The sequence below is a fragment of the Pithys albifrons genome, chromosome 6 (genome assembly GCF_047495875.1).
Source record: "Pithys albifrons albifrons isolate INPA30051 chromosome 6, PitAlb_v1, whole genome shotgun sequence".
Classification (NCBI taxonomy): domain Eukaryota; kingdom Metazoa; phylum Chordata; class Aves; order Passeriformes; family Thamnophilidae; genus Pithys; species Pithys albifrons.
In genome coordinates, this window is record NC_092463.1 from 24,665,625 (window position 1) to 24,682,482 (window position 16,858).

At 43.1% G+C, this 16,858-nt stretch overlaps 2 protein-coding genes across 5 annotated transcripts in view; one reads left to right on the forward strand and one right to left on the reverse strand.

Moving 5' to 3' along the window:
• The window catches only part of LIN52 (lin-52 DREAM MuvB core complex component), a 40,140-nt gene extending 32,293 nt beyond the window's left edge, over positions 1-7,847 (reverse strand). Inside the window, exons 1-6 of one of the 3 annotated variants that reach the window (XM_071557863.1) lie at positions 7,718-7,847; positions 7,576-7,650; positions 7,364-7,401; positions 6,828-6,894; positions 5,768-5,851; positions 4,133-4,232 (exon numbers count right to left, since the gene is read on the reverse strand). In XM_071557863.1, coding sequence (XP_071413964.1) covers positions 4,180-4,232; positions 5,768-5,851; positions 6,828-6,894; positions 7,364-7,401; positions 7,576-7,650; positions 7,718-7,736 — 336 coding nt within the window. In that variant the 5' untranslated portion in view covers positions 7,737-7,847 and the 3' untranslated portion in view covers positions 4,133-4,179. Of the gene's footprint in view, positions 1-4,132; positions 4,233-5,767; positions 5,852-6,827; positions 6,895-7,222; positions 7,338-7,363; positions 7,402-7,575; positions 7,651-7,717 lie in introns of those variants that run through there. The other 2 variants (XM_071557862.1, XM_071557865.1) reach the window with 2 other exon arrangements.
• A 176-nt stretch (positions 7,848-8,023) lies between these two features.
• LOC139672999 (ectonucleoside triphosphate diphosphohydrolase 5) overlaps positions 8,024-16,858 on the forward strand; it is a 33,442-nt gene continuing 24,607 nt past the window's right edge. Inside the window, exons 1-9 of one of the 2 annotated variants that reach the window (XM_071557866.1) lie at positions 8,024-8,132; positions 8,327-8,392; positions 10,469-10,543; positions 11,912-12,073; positions 12,626-12,704; positions 13,261-13,563; positions 14,308-14,429; positions 14,670-14,859; positions 15,564-15,745. In XM_071557866.1, the coding sequence (XP_071413967.1) occupies positions 8,073-8,132; positions 8,327-8,392; positions 10,469-10,543; positions 11,912-12,073; positions 12,626-12,704; positions 13,261-13,563; positions 14,308-14,429; positions 14,670-14,859; positions 15,564-15,745 (1,239 nt within the window). In that variant the 5' untranslated portion in view covers positions 8,024-8,072. The remainder of the gene's footprint in view (positions 8,133-8,326; positions 8,393-10,468; positions 10,544-11,911; positions 12,074-12,625; positions 12,705-13,260; positions 13,564-14,307; positions 14,430-14,669; positions 14,860-15,563; positions 15,746-16,858) is intronic. The other variant, XM_071557867.1, reaches the window with a different exon arrangement.

The window sequence follows — 16,858 nt, forward strand, 5'->3', positions numbered from 1 at the left end:
TGTTCATGCTAGACACTCCTAGGAAAGACAATCCATTACACAAAAGAAAGAGATGTTTCAGGAAGAGGATACATTGTCTTCCCTCCTTTCCTTATTTTGTTTCTAATTCAACAATTTTAGACATACAAAGATCAAGTTTAGTAACTGCTATGCCCTGTTTTGTAGTTCAATGGATGATATAAGTTCAGTCCACCAAAGATGGAGCCCCTGATTTAAACATATCCCATCTATGAACAGTGTCAAAAAAAACCACTGAAAACTCAATGATGAGTAACCTGCAAGGATCACCAGCAGAAATAAGGGTGTATGTTTAAAATATGCTACAGTCAAACCCTGATGAAGGAAGATGGAACTGTTCTGCCCCTCCAAATCTACTAAAAAAGCTGAACTTGCAGGACAGATATCATGACAGACAGCATTTATCTGTGAAAAATGAAAAACAGAAGACTAACAAGCTAAGAAAGAGCGGCAATCTGTACGTAACTTGGGAGTTCGGGACTTCTTTATGATTTCCCAGAAATTTCAGAGGCTGCTGAGGATGACAATTCACAACCAAGGACAGTTTAACTTGGGAGCAAGTTCTTCATTCATGTGCCCATCCCTGTACTGCTGACTCTGGAAAGGTCTCTCCATTACAGTGACACCTCAGTGATTTCTAGTAGAGGTTGCTTAACTAGCAGTCCAGCCTATTACTAAAATAAATAAACAGAAATACCCACTGTCAAACAAAAGGACCTTCCAACCCACCACCCCGACTGACATGCCAATGGCAAGCACCTATAGAAGACTGTAAGAGTAGGGAAGCACACAGCTGTACCTGCCTAGTGATCTCTCCCTGTTTTCTGCATCTCCCAGGATGTCCAAGCCACTGGTGACTTCCCAGGGGTCAGATACCCTTGATGGATTTATCTTTCAATAATTTATCTCATTTGTTGAGATAAACTGCATTCTCACAGCATCCAGTGGCAATGAGTCCTGATGCTTAATGTGCAGCACAAGGATCTCCTCCTGTCTGTTCTGACACACTTTTATTCTCTCTGGCTTCTGCACTAGCAGAAAGTGTGAAAAGTCACTTCCTGTTCACACTTTCTCTGCCTTAATCAGTTTTACACATCTTTTACACATACTGCATCAGATGTTTTGCCCCAGGCTAAAAGCTCCTAGTCATTTACTTACTCTTTATATTAAGGAAACCATCACAGACTGACTAAACCATGGCTGACTTTTCCTCTCAGTCTGGTGCTATAAGATGACCAAACTTCTGCTGTTCACCCACAATCTCCCACGTCATCCAGTCCAACTTGTGAGCCCTTGTTAACCAGCATCAAATAGATCTTCCACTGCATCCCTGGTCTTTATGGGAAAATAAATCAGCATTACAAAGACAATAGCAGCAAGTTGCAGGAGTCCAGTGAAAGCCACGGCACATAAAACCACGGGAAACTATAGAGAGACTTGGTTGAGCATGTTCAAGAACACCTCTCATTGCTCTTGAAAGAGCATGAGGATTTGATATTGGATAATACAGTCATTCTTAATTTTATAGCAGGAACATCACAAAGTAGCTTCAACTCCAAATAAGAATTTAATCTAACACAAGAGATTAGACTAGCAAAAGTCACAGACAGGGAAATTATAAATGGTATTCCTATCTCTTTGGTCAGTTATCCTATCTTTTCTGATATTTAAGGCACAGACAGCACCAAAGCACCATTACCTTTACAAAGGTATTAGGGCTTAAAAAAATGGGCTTGGCAGGAAGTCTTGCACTAGCACTGAAGCTGTATTGTCATGGCACAGCAGCCAGATAATCTCCCTGGCATAAGTGAGATTTAATAAATATGGCTGTGATACCCAGTATCTATATTCACATTTTAGGACTTCTGAACTAGTATAGCAGGTGTTACTTGAAAAATACCAGAGATTATCAGGAAATAATAGCAGGACCCTCAGAAAGTCCCTGGACAACCACATTCCTTCAGTGACAGAGTGCTTTTCCTGCTTCCCCATTCTACATATCTGTTTCTTTTATACACATAGGTTTGTTCCAAAGTATGGAAAAACACTAACTTTTTATTTTAATTTTTTTAATAAGAAAACCATTTTTCTCTGTGTATGTAGTTCTCAGATGCATCTCTGTGTACATATATTCCAAAGGATGATGGGGCATACCTTTAAATGGATGGACTTCCCAGAGCTGCTGGTTCATGAAACTAAGACTTCAAAAATCTACTAAAGTCAACTCTGACTCAGTTGCACTGAAAGGTGCAAAGGGTCATACAGTGGAAAAACAGAGGCAGCAATCTGAATTTGCAGTTATTTACATTAAGCGTTTTGAAATTTGCTGCTTTGTGGGCCACAAACACTGAGTGGTTCCCAAATAAGAACTATCTCTCTCTTGCTGGGGTCTCCTCATCCTACAGTGCTCACTCCTCCACTGCAAGCAAAGCTGGAGGGACTGAGAGCAGGAAAAAGCTCATAAGCCTATACCTTTTTCACCCTAAAACTTCTGCTAGCAGCAGAAATAAAACTCCCTGACTGGCTGTAGCTCACATTCAGAAGAGATACTATGATTCCCAAAGTCACCCTAACTACAACAACAATTAAAAGTAGGTGTGTTCACTGAGCCCAATTCCTTCTCTTACCCTTACAATATTCACATTAGCAGGGACAGCAAAATCAACACAAAGTGGGATTTTTAACACTAAAAACGGTTTCAATGTATTCTAACCAATAAAATAGTTCATTAATAGAAAGAAAATAGAAACTCTAATGCAAGAAGCTTAGACCTGATGATCTTGGAGGTCTTTGCCAACGTAAATAATTCTGTGATTCTGAGAACTGAAGTAAAAAGAGAAAAGTGGCAACAAGCAAAAGGACAATGTAGGATTTTACACAGCTTAAAAAGGAGGTAAGGAAGCACAGGCTGAGACCTCACAAGAGGTGCTGAAAAATAATTTAATTTTAAAATACTTTATTATTATTGATACAAGGTCCTGAGCCTGAAAGCTGCTGGATAACTCCAGAACCACCTTGTAGCAAAGAATAAATACAAAAAAGACACCAAAGGATAGCTGATCTTTTAGAAGGAAACTAAAAATTAAAAAAAATAGATCATTGGTTCATGCTACAAAAATCCTGCTTCACTTGAGAAAAGATACCCTTTGATGTGAATTCTGTGCTAAGGAAGGGAAGAGTATTCTGCAAGGAATATTCTGAGCAAGAATCCACCTACTAGCATGCCAGGAAGAGAATGGAAGAATAGATGTCAAGCAAGCTGGAAAGAAATGATAAATTATATGTTAATAAATTAATTTGATTCACAAAAACCACAGGACAGTCAACAAAACCAGCCACGGTGACAGAAAGTAAAGGTAACCCTATGGGGAAAGGAGGGGAGGAAGTCAGTTGCACAAAAAGAAATGTGTGAGAAGCAAGCAATCAAAAGAGGAACTGAGAAATCCATGGACAAAAAATTAGGAACAGTTGAAATTACAGATAATAAGAATGTGGAATCCAGAAAATATTATTCAATCACTCCTAGATGAATGCAGTGAAAATGGACACAATATTCAATACAATTCTTCCAAATTTGTCAAGAAAGCCCACTTTTATAGGCAAAACAGTAAGAGTTCATATGAATTTGAGAAACAAGGCATGTAATTCAGTAATTATTCATTTATCAAACTATGTCATGTCAAATCAATTGTTCAGCTTTCAGTGTCAGTGCTGCAATAGTACCTCAATGAATAAACTTCTCAAAAGATAAACTGTCCCACATGTCACTTGGCCTAACGAATTCTAGTGCAAAAACGAATTCTAGTGCTTCAGGAATCACCCTGGTCCTACACAGCATTTTACTAGTTACTTGGATGACAATAAAAGTCTTTGAAAAATGAAAGATTTGGGGTGGGATGTAAAAGAGAACAGTTGGAAGGAAAAGTAAGTTGCTAACATAACAAAGGAGAACTGTCCATCACACTCAGTGACAATAAAACATTTGAAAATACTGTAAAAAAAGACACTGCCCATTCTGAACAGAAAATAGATCCCAAAAACAATATTGGGAAGAACAACTTCAAACACGACTGAAATGGCGCAGTTTTATAAAATGAAAAGAAGCAAGACTTACGGAAGGCCTCCTGCTGCCATCTAGAGGAGACTGGTCAGCCGCGGGTTTCACCCTCCTTTTGAAAGCCTTGTTTCAATTAAACAGCCAAGCCAAGAGGGGACTATTAAATTCGAAACACAAAGATATACTCGAATCCAGCATCTCTGAGACAAAACCACAATTCCCTTAACTTTAATAAACAGATCTTTTGGATTTTCTTTTTTTTCCTCTCTCTTATCTAAGTCCATAAGAGAAAACAACCTAAAGACAATACTAGGAAAAACAGTCCTAAGAAGTTCTGTTCAAACTCCACAACTAACCTTTGGTAAAAATTTTCCAAAGATACACACAGTGTTCGATGTATTACAGTGTAAAGGAAAACTGACTTCAGTGATAAGAAGTTGCAAGCATGGAGACCTTTCATAAAGCTTGAAAATTCAAGGTTTCAGTTACTAGAGACTAAGGGTTGTAACTGCTGGGTTTCACATTTTTCACTATTCACTCACTTTGTCTTCTGTACACATTCATTTGCCCTCAGTAAAAATCAATGGAAATGCACGCAGCAAATATTGCTAAGGAAATAACCTTGATACCTTCACTGTAAACTCCATTCGGCAGAACAAGGGCAGAACAAGGGCAGAACAACGCTGTCTCACACCAAAGCCTACAACTTAACTGAGAAAGCCAATCATCAGCCAATCTATGCATTTGATTCAGTTTTACATTGTTATACTTGAACTTCTACTCCACCAAACGCTTTACAGAGTCTTAACAGACATTAGCACTGAAAGTAAAATAAGCTTGAACAAGTATGTTAAAACAGGCTTAATGATTTGTTAATGAGGAAGCATTAGGCTATCCTAGGTTTGCAGTCAGAAGGACTCTAAAAGGTTTATCACCACTTGTTGTTAACCACTGAAAGGAAGGTGACTTAAAATTTTTAGTGCTTTGTGTAGCCCAAGAGTAACTGCAACTATTAACAGAATAAAGTAAATATGTCAGTATGTTCAGATAGCATTAAACAACCCCACAATACTCTTGAAATCCTCAAGGCTGGATCAATCTTAACAACAGAGTGCTAAATGAAATGATGAAAGCAGCTCTTTCTTCAAAAAAACACAATAAAAATGGCTGTTTGTAAGTGGGATAAAGGTCACCTTTAGTACTCAATGACATCACCTCCTGCCACCATTGACTGTAAAAAAAACATAGCAGCTACAGAAGCAAGAATATGAATACAAAGTGACAAGAGAATCCTACACACAAGTGAAAGTTTCACTCTAGTGCATGAAGTTTGAGAGAAGTACTGCCACAAATATTCTGAGAAGTAGCTTTAGTATCTAAGTGGGAAATGAAGTGAAGTGACCTCATTTACATAAAGCATTGCTAAGTCAGGAACAGAAGTCTATGTGCCACTACATACACCAGACTGACATTCAACCACCTGTTATTTCTGCTGTTTCCCCCATGCAGGTAGGCTACAAGTTGGGAGATGTAAGCTCATTTTCTCATCCTGTGTTGGAATGTCACTAATTGTGACTGTCAGACACTTGCCAGATGCACCAACACACTCTTCCAGCTACAAATGCATCACAAGCACATGCTTTTGTGGGAAGGTTTGCAGTGCAGTCAGAAATATCTTTGTACAGCACTTACACTCATCTAGTCCCAGCTGATAAGCCAGGTTCTGCAGGCCACGAACTTTTTCCATCAGGTTAGCTGTAGTGAGGCTCCCCAGTTCTATGAAGAGAGAAAAGTGTGAATTTTAATGCTGTCTATAGCCCTCTAGTGACAATTCACCTGTTCAGTACTTCACAGAGCATTTTCAAGCCATACTTCTAAAAAGATCTATTTCCAGTCAACAGTGAATGTTCAGAATTCACCTCTACTTTTAACATACTGAGAAAAACAGCCATGGCTCTGGTTCATGCTTTAATCTGCCACTACCGCAAAGAGTAACTTGACCTGTATTTTGGAAGTTTCTGTAAGTTCACACTGCTACATGAACAAGCTACAAAAAAAGTAAGCAAACAAATGGACTTATTTTACATCAATAATATATTAGAGTTAAACCACATTCCTTGCAGCAAGTCAAAGCTCATTCATCTTTCAATGTGTTGCAGTGAGATGTCACTGTGACATGATCACCTGTCACCATCAGGAATTCATGAGGGGCAGAGCACAACCAAGAATGTTTACTGCAACCTAACAGCTGCAACATGCAGCATATCTACATGCTGGCCAATCGCTCTGTGACTTGCCATCAGAGTTCTTGGATCTCTGAGTGAAGACACACATGTAGAGCATCTCTGATCAACCAACAAGTCAAAGCCACTCACCAAGTGATCAGCTGAGTCCCTCCAAAATATTCATGCTACTTCTCAAAATAAGGAGACACTCACTATACTTATGCAGTGATAAAAAAGGCTAAGGAAGGTAACAGAAACATATACGTTACACTGCTTGTTTTGAAAACTCAGCCTGCCACCAACATCTGGATATTCTCTAGGAAATAACAGGTTTAATGAAAAATATGTATCATTAACAAGATGGAGACTTCTGAGCTGGAAATTCTGCAAATGTGATGGCCAGAGATCTGAGGCCATGAGGCCACCTCCAAATACTTAAAGAGTAACTGTTTTAAGCTTCTTAAGTAAGTACTGAATTCTCATCTGCTTTGGCAGCCTCGTTTCCTGCCCACAACGTCCATACTCACCTTTCAACATATCAATATCATCATTTTCTAATTCAGCCATCCACTTGGGAGGAGAACTTGTAATGGGCTATTTAAAAAAAACCAAAAGTTCATATTCAGACAAGAGCATTTTTAGAATTATACAAAGAAGTCTGATCTTGTACTGAAGACTACTTACACTAACAGCAAAAATATGAGAATTTCATGTGGTCTGTTGAGATTTTTTTTCCTTAATCTTATTTTCTAGCTTTACCTGGACATTCTAATCGTAAAAATGGCATACTACCATACACAAGCCAAAGTCAGTAAGAAAACAGGATTTTCTAAAGCTTAACCTTTTCTGTTTTCCAAAGTGTAATTCTCCTTCACAGTAAACTGCACAAGCTACAAAAAAGATACACATATATAAAACATACATTAAAAACAAGATCCTTATTCCAGTACAGACTGGAGTTATAACTGAGATACGGTTTACAGAACGAAGCCCGCAGAGAGAACATGCAGATCTGCCACCACAGGGAAGGGAGAACGCGAAAGGCAAAGCGGTGCCCACTCACGCTTTTGAAGGAGGCGGCGAACTCGGCAACGCCGGGCACTGGGAAGAGAAAGCGGAGGGTGATGGGGAGTGAGAGGCTTTGCGGGCAGCACCGCCACCCTGCCCGGGCCCGGCCCGGCCCCGCAGCCGCCCCACGGAGCGCCAGGCCGGGCCGAGCTCTGCTCATCCCGCCCCAAGCTGGCACACTCGGGGCCGCGGGCCCGCCGGACTTACGCTGCTCGGGCCACAGGTCCGGGGAGGCGCGGTCCAGCTTTTCGAAGCTCAGCAGCGAGGCCTCCAGGTCGGCGCCTGCAAGAGACGGGGGTGTGAGGGCGGGCGGGAGCGGCGGGGGGTGCCCGAAGCTCTCCCGCCTCACCGTCCGCGGGAGCCTCCATCGCGCGCGACCCACGTCACCCCCGCCGCCGCCTCACGTGACGACGCCGCCCTCGCGGCCGGTCCCGCGCCGGGGCGGGGACACAGCCCCACCGCCTCACGTGTCGCTCCCGCCGCTGCCGCGGGGCGGCGCTGCGCGGCCCGGCCCTGCCGCTCACGGGGCGGCGCGCCCGCCTCCGCCAATCCGCGGCGCGGTACGGGGGGCGGGGGCCGCGGGAGGCGTGGCCGGACGGTCCGCTGGCGGCGATTGGCTGCGGGCCGGACGGGGGCGGGTCCTCGCACACCGGGGCGGGGCGGGGGGCGCCGTCGGGGGCCGCGGAGCAGCGACCCGGGGCGGGATGGCGGCGGCGGCGGCGGCGCGGGGAGCATGGGGCGGGCGGCGCCAGGTGGCCCTCAGGGTGAGGCGGCCGACCCCGGAGCCCGCAGCGGCTCCCGCGGCTCGGAGGGCGCAGGGGGGTCGCGGCTCACCTGGCCCCGGGACCCCGTGGGTGGGGCGGTGCCGGGCAGGGAGCAGCCGATGGGGGGCGGGGGGAGGTGGGTGCTGCCGGACCCACGGGAGCCCTGAGGTGGTCTGTGCTTCCCTCCCGTCCAGCTGCCACGGAGAGTCGGTGCCCCCTGGATCAGCGCAGTCGCTGCCTCCTTTTCCTCCTCCTCGGTGGTGAGTGCCCGTCCCGCGGAGCGGAGCCGGCGGACGGGGGAGGGGGGCGCGGGAGAGCCCCGGGCGCAGCTGCCGGGGCCGGACACTTCCCTCGGGTCTGCCCTGCTAAGGCCGTCCCTCCCAGCTCGGCTCGGCGCTGCTCCCCAGCCCTCCCCGCCCGGTGACCTCGGGTGGGTATTTCTGCAACAAACATGGAAACTGCCCCTTCGCTCGACGGGAGGGATGGAAAAAAGTTCCATGTGCGACTTGTCAGAGTCCGGAGCTGAGCGGTGCCCGCCCAGGCAGGTCCCGCCGCGCAGGGAGTCACCCCCGTCACTCCCCGTGGCCGTGCAGTGGCCTCATGGCACTGTTTGCAGCAGAGAGAGGATCCGGTGTCCTTCGGGCAGTATCGAACAGCTCTAGTGGTTGTAGTGCCTTTTAGTTCCGATATCCGTGGCTGCCCTCTCCCCAAGCTCTGAACAGCCAACCCGTGAATCCACAAGTAGTCTGCTTTACTACCGTTCATGTTCCCACAGCAGGTGCGTTCTCTACAGAAAGAAAAGGTGATCTTACGGGAAACGTTCAGTCAATATTAACTCAGCATTTCCTGGCTTGCTTAAAATATTTTTTTATTGTATATGCAATCCTTTCACTTAGTGTGTACTAAGCAATTTGAAAAAAAAACATGAATTCCATTGCACTGAAGCCCATGTGGGTCATAAAGTACAGGAGCTTGTAGCTCCATTGCAGATACTTGGCACTTGGGCTAATGCAGTGACTGATAGCCATAGGAGTTTGTCATTCTTTTGACCAGCACCTTTTCTGACAGTCAGGAATCTCAAGAAGATCAGATTTCTGGTGCTTCCTTCCAGGTTCTAGAGGGTTTTGTGTTTTCATAGGCACAGATTTATGCCTCTCTTCCCAAAGTGAGATTCCAGCTACATAATCAGCTGCAACTTTTTAATTCTCTCCTGATGTTAGGTCTTGCTTATCCATTAACAGACTTAGGTTACTCATTTCATCCTAGCTTTCTCATCTCCAGTCTTTCTCAGTGTGTCTCCTCTCATTGTTGTTCACTTTTTTTTAGTTTTCATCCACTTTTCACTGTCATTACTTGTCCAACCAACACCATTTATATTCCTGTTTCTTATCTCTTTCCTCTCATCTCTTTCCCCTCATCACACCTCGGATAACATCCCAGTCCTTATCTCCCTCTCATATTCCGCATCTTAATTTCTTCAGTTTCCTGATACATTTGGATTTATATCCCAGTGCTGTTGATCTGTCCCATTTCTGATCTTCATACAGTAGATCACCTTCCTCTTATATATTCTCCCCAAGCCACAGTTTGTGTCATGATTAACGGGTTCTTGCTTTCTCCTAGTTCTCTCCTTATCTCCCAGTATCAAATCCTGTTTTCTAGTTTATCAATTTATACAGTCATAATCTGTTTTTCTGCATGATACTGTTTTGTTACCTATTCTACTGCTAATTACAGCTTCCCCATCTGCTTTCCCTTCTGCTCTATATTTACCTGAACTTTCCTTTTCCCTGCTCTGCATCTGATTTGGAAGATTATGTTTTCTGTGCTGCCTGTCAGGACAGTCACTGTGAGCTCCACAGATGCAGCTTCCTTGCTCTTAGTTGCAGGACCAAGTGGGGAGCGGGAAAAGTCCAATTTTATGTTTGTGGTTATGAACTGGAAAGATGGACTTAGTGGCTTGATGGCAAGAACATAGTACAGTGTGCACTGGGTTCATGGAATTCTCACAAGGTGAATTATTAACTGTTTCTTCTGAACATTTATGAATTGCAGTTTTTCAGGATTTGATTACGTAGATTGAAATAATTCTGAATGTAAGCATAGCAATGTATTATTTCTATAACTGTTTTTAGGCATAATTTTGTCCATTTTGGTGTAAAGTGAGGGAAGTATGGGGCAGAGAGCAGTTAGCTGGGTCTTGCTGTGAAGAATGCATCTGGATTCTAGTGGTTTGCAGAGCAGTAAATGGTGCAGGCTTGCCTGCAATACAGCACACTGATATTTAGGCACCTTGGGGAAAAATAACTCACCATCCAGTGTTTTGTGCTCCACAGTCAACAACCAAACTCCTCATTGATGGGAAGTTTATTGAGTCCAAAACTACTGAATGGATTGATATCCACAACCCGGTAAGTGAAATGGTCTCAGCTTCTGTAATAGTGATCACTGCGCAACAAAGGTCTGTGCCACTCTTCAAGGATGTAGCAAAAGGGGAAAGTATGTACATTTCTTGAGAAAGGTTTAGATTTGGAGCTTCAGATGGGTTATTGCTTCTCAGATTCCTTTTCACATGAAATGTCATTCTCAGAGAAGTTACTACCTCCTTTACCTCCCCCATGTAGTAATCCCCTGATCTCCAGAAAGGAAGCTTAAACTCTGCTTAGATATTTTTATTTCTCATAGCAATGCTCTCTGTTCAATATGTGAAGTTTCTGAAGGGTGGCTTTCACCCTGTATGTGAGATCAGCTGGGTGTGATTTGATGCCCACTGAATGTGAAGTCCTGATAGAGACTGATAGCACTCTCAGACCAAGGTGAAAACTCCTGACAGCTGAAGCTCCTCTCCTTTCAGAGAGCTTCTATCTGTGAGCCACAGTAATCACAGAGAATTTAGAAATTGGATGCTATGCAGTGTAAAATCATCTTGGAGTAGCAGCACTTTTACCTGTCTAAGTACTCCACCAAAGACAAACGGAAATGAGGTTGCACTCAGAATTCTGACCCTGCTGACCCCCCCAGTAAGCATTTGGACAGCAGTTTCTAAATCTTTTCTGTATAAAATTCTATTTTGATTTGCTTTGTGGAAGTGATCAGAGCAGCAAGCCATGTTCATGTAGCTCATTTGGTCTCTATGTGGCAACCAATCTTCCTGTTTAATTTTCTTTCTCTTGTTTCAAGTAGTTTCTCTCTCAGTGATATACCTAAAGTTTTTGTCATGTCAAAGCAGATTTAGTTTTAAGAGAACAGCAGATGGAGGTTAAACTATCAAAGTCAAGCTTTTAAAGTTAAAATATTGTAGAACTAAGCTTGGCTGTAAAAATATTACTTTGGCCTAGGGGTAGAGGTAAGTTAACATCAATGCCAATTGTAGTCATGTACTGATTTTCCCAAAGGAACATTGCCTCATTTAATGTGCAAGAGACACAGCAGATGAGCCAAGATGATGCAGAAGGTAAAGACCACAGTTCACAGAAACTTTTGCTTTATACTATCTAGAAGCTTCCATATAGACAAGTCTCTTTGACTCCAGCTTGGAAATGAGCACTGGGTTTGCAGTTTTCCAGGTGCCTAATTTGAGATATATAGACTGCAGGTTTTCAGAATTACTCCAGTTGTAGCCCAGGCCTTTTGTGTGCACCAAGGAAGGTACTCTCCTCTCAGAAGCACAGCTCCTTCTAGAACAAGGATATTAGGTGTGAGCTGTGAAATGACTGGTGAATGGTTGCAGGGACAGATGGGAAAAGTTGAGTTTTGATGCAGTTTATTTTTTCTTTCAGGCCACAAATGAAGTGGTTGGCCGTGTACCAAAAGCCACAGCCAGTGAGATGGAAGCAGCTGTGGCTTCTTGCAAAAAGGCTTTTTGGAACTGGTCAGAAACATCTGTTTTGAGCCGTCAGCAAATCTTTCTGCGTTATCAGCAACTCATCAAAGACAATCTGGTGAGACACCATGGCTGTGTGTGATGGCTGCGGCTGAATGCATTGTGGTGAATTTAATTGAGAGACTCGAGGTTTACAGTGTTCTTGATGAGGCATTGCCAGATTGAGGAGACAACTGAGACGCTGTCAAAAGGTGCAGCAAAAACGCTCCCCATCAAATGGGGACAGAGAGGCCGTGCTTCTTAGGGAATATTTTCCGCACTTGTCCATTTACCAAGAGACCACAAATGGAGAATGTGCCAGTTGATGAAGACAAGTACGTTACTGTGTCTTTGGGTTTCCCTGATTGCTTTTTTGTTGTGTGTGTGTTGTGATACCTGAAAGCATTAGAGTACAAGCCAGCCCATGGTTGCTTGGGTTTTTTTAATGTCACCTGTGTAGGTTATTGGCTTCTTGTGTACAAAGAACAAATTGGTCAGTATAGGCTTCTCTGGGCTCTGCTCAGTCTCTTCATTGTGGTGTTCAACTCTGTTAAACTGTCTTATCTCTGCACTCTGTTTCATGAGTAGGCACTTTTCTAATATTCATAAACTTTGTGTTTTCCATTTTCAGAAAGAAATTGCCAAACTCATCACCTTTGAGCAAGGGAAGACTCTGGCTGATGCTGAGGGAGATGTGTTCCGAGGGCTTCGTAAGCTGCTGGCTTCTTCTGTTAAAAAAGGGGCTTGGAGAACCCATAGGAAGGGATGAGGTCATCTGAGCAACTGATTGCTCTGGGAATCTGTACCTGTTGCTCCCTTTATAGCCCCCTGCTGAAAGAAAAGGGGCAATTGTAACTCTAAGCTGAAAAGTTTCCTTAGTTAGTGTACCATCACTTCGAAGTTTTAGATCCTTACTTCTTCTAGGAGTTATTACGGATTACTGAAAAGGATAAGAACTTGTTGCTTGTGCTCAGATATCTAAGGTTGAGTCCCAGGTTGTACAATAATACTGTACCTGTGAATTAAGTTACTGGGGCTGTTGTGTCTGTGCTCCTATCACAATGACATACAATGCACTCCAGAGAGAATCCATTCATAATTTGCTCACAGAGCTTGGCAGAGCAAAGGGATTTTCTGGAGCACTATGAGGTATAAGCTGTGGGAGAAGAGGTGAAAGAAAGAGGTGGGTCAAGGCAGTGGTGAAAAGGGGATTTGGGGACTAATGTTAACAGATCATCCAGTGGTGTATTGCCCTTTCTGCTGCAGAGGTGGTTGAACATGCTTGCAGTGTGACATCCCTCATATTGGGAGAGACCATGCCCTCCATCACTAAAGACATGGACACTTACACCTACCGTCTGCCTTTGGGCGTGTGTGCTGGAATTGCACCGTTCAATTTCCCAGCCATGATTCCTCTTTGGATGTTTCCCATGGCTATGGTTTGTGGGAACACCTTCCTGATGAAACCATCTGAACGTGTACCAGGAGCACTCATGTTCCTTGCCAAGCTCTTTCAGGATGCTGGTGCCCCCGATGGGACCCTGAATATTATCCATGGACAACATGAAGGTAATAATGGCCCTTCCCAGGAGATGGCTGGAGTGTTTAAGTGTTGTGGTGTATGCTCAGTGGCAGGTACCAGTTGGAGAGTCTGAGACTGCTGCTGTTAGATAGGTTTGGACAGATGCTTCAGTTCTACTGATGGAGGTGAAAGGAGGTGAGTGGGAGATTCTCTGCCACGTTGAAATAGATCTTTCAGGAGGTATGGTGGACAAAACATTGGGATGGGGTGTCAGAGTTTCCAAGGCATGTAAATGCTCAAATGCTATTTAGCAACCTAAGGTCCAACTGAAATAAGTAGATAAATCATCTTGATTTCCCAAGGCAGCCTAAACAAGAATTAAATTCCTCACTAAATGTGCAGTGGATGCCAGTATTCTGGTTCCTAACATCATATTTTTTTGCAGCACACGACTAGTTTCAGAACATAATGATATAAATAGACAACAGTAACTTCATTTTGGCATTGCTCAGACATTTTGGCTTTTTGGTGGGGGAGATTTGCCATTTGGGAGATGACCAAAGCATGAAGAGATGTCAGCGAGCCAGGAGTATGAAGACAGGGACCAGAGTATATGTGCCTAAAAGTTAGCAGAAAGATGCATAAAGAGGCTTTGGGGGAACTCAGGTGTAGGAAACACAGAGGCAAGAATTTCAGTAAGAGGATAGATACATAAATTTAGCACTGTGGGGATGGGAACAGAGGGAAGCATTTGTAGACCACAGTTATAATGTATTATTTCCTATTTGAAGCTGTGAATTTCATTTGTGACCATCCGGATATCAGAGCAATCAGCTTTGTGGGATCTAATCAGGCTGGCGAGTACATCTATGAGAGAGGATCCCGGAATGGCAAGAGAGTCCAGGCCAACATGGTAATACCTCTGAATGAAGCACACTTCAGCACATGACTGTCTCTGTCTCCTGTGAATATTGAGAGACCACACCACTCAGCAGCAGAAGCTGACTTTGCTGCTGATAGTTAAGTGATGAGGCTGCCCTTCTTGCCAGCCTATTGGTAGCAGAGTCATGGCTGTGTGACGTCATTGCCAGAGGGCTAGAGAAGAAGCAGGCCGGAGTGGTTAATACTAGAGACTGTATATGTTGTGTTTCAGGGAGCCAAGAACCATGGTGTGGTGATGCCTGATGCCAATAAAGAGAACACCCTAAACCAGCTGGTTGGAGCTGCTTTTGGAGCAGCTGGCCAACGCTGCATGGCCCTGTCTACAGCAATTTTAGTGGGAGAAGCTCAGAAATGGCTGCCAGAGCTTGTGGATAGAGCCAAAAATCTACGTGTAAATGCAGGTACAAACTGGGATAATTTCTTGCAAAGTACTTTGCTTCTGTACAGCTGTAGCTTTTTAGGTCAGCTTCTCTGCCATACTGTGATGTGATCTTGGAGCTGTTGGCACTGTAGGTTTGATGTGTAGGGGTAGAATAGGAGCTAACAGATTGTCTGGATTGGGAAACCCAGCCCTAGACTTGGGGTTAGGAATATATATTCAGCTTGCCAGTGGAACTGTGATGCAATGCTTATAGGATCACTCTGGTTTTAACTGGAGATTTGAGCTTACTTCCTGTGTTTAACTCAAACCTGCCATTTTTATAGGAATTTCATTTCAAGATCCTTCCAATTTGTGGTAAACATACAATAAAAAAAATGGAAACAAGTGCTTTGAAAAAGCTAGACTGTTGTTAATTCTAGAATTATCTTTTGTTTGTATCCAATAAAATCCTGCAAAAGGGGAAAAGTTTCCTTTCCAAAATGAATCTGTTGTTGAATTTTGGCTTCCTGGTGATCTAAAATCATGCTTATGACTTCTCTTATTTGTTGATCATGAGAGCTGCAGGTTATTACTCCTGTTCATCAATATCTCAAATCTTTGTTCTCTGTCTCAGAAACATCAGGGTTTCCAGGTTTTTCCTGACAGTGTAGTTATATCTCTAATGCCTATCAAGAGGAAGCTGCCTGTGAGAAATAAAAACCTGGTGTCTCTGTCTCTTCACAGGAGACCAGCCTGGAGCAGATTTAGGGCCTCTAATCAGTCCCCAAGCTAAGGAACGGGTTTGCCATCTGATTGAGAAAGGAGTAAAAGAAGGTGCCAGCCTCCTCCTGGATGGACGTAATGTTAAAGTGAAGGGTTATGAAAATGGCAATTTTGTTGGGCCAACGATCCTGGGCAAAGTCAAGGTAAGATGACCAAAACAAGTGCTTGATAGTTTATATTGCAAGCTTAACTAAAAAATGGGTTACCCAAATAAGTCAGTAATCAATAATCACCAGATAGAAAACCCATAAATGGCTCAGCCTTCCCTCACACAGTGCCAGTGAAGTACTCACTATAATGCTGCTGGGGAGGTGATAAAAGAATTTGTAGTAGTGCAACATACTCTAAATGAAGTTAATGATCTTAACTTGAACAGACTGCAGCCAATTAAAAGAAGATTGGGCAGCTGGTACTGTGTTAAACTAAATGACCATCGAGTTGAGCATAGTGTATTATTTGTAGTAATGGCCAGCAGCAGATGCCTTAGGAAGAGTATGATGAACAGCCAAACTGGCAATTTTCCCTCCTCTGTTACTCATTCTTGCAGCTTGTAATTTAAGGACTTGCAGAAACAACTATTTGTGGAAATCTTCATGAGAATAATATAGGATGAGGTACAAAATCTATTTGTTATTGAATACATTCAAAACTTCTTTTGAGTTGGCCTCTCAATATAATACATGGTGTGCAACAGATGGACAATACCATAGGGGAGTATCAGTAGGACACTGGTACACATCCATCTGAGTTTCCATACCTACAGCCATTCTTTTATGTTTATGCAATTAGTTGATATAAATTCCTTAATATTTAAGCATTCAGTTTCTTGTGGGACTTTTGGTGAGTAATTCCATTATAACAAACCAATACTGATAATTCTGCTATTGTACTTTGTATTCTTGGGATTTTACTGATTTTATGCTGTTGTATAATTCAGTCTTTTGATCTGCCTCAGAATTTTCTTGACTTATTTTTATTAAATATCTTAAAGTACTTCACTTTCCTGTTGTGGGTCATAAATATTGTTAGGTATTCATAAGTAAGAGCTCCACAGATACTTTGTGATAGTTTTCTTATACAGTGTTTAATAATATGATTAGCCATGTAAAATTTACAGCTTATCAAGTGAATGTTTTGCATTAGCTATTAGTAATCAAAGTACTCTCCAGATAGTGTTGTGGGGGTGGCTTTTCATCAGATGTTGCTAATTGTCAGACATAAATTCTGGATACTGAGTCAGAAAGGACAGCAGGTTC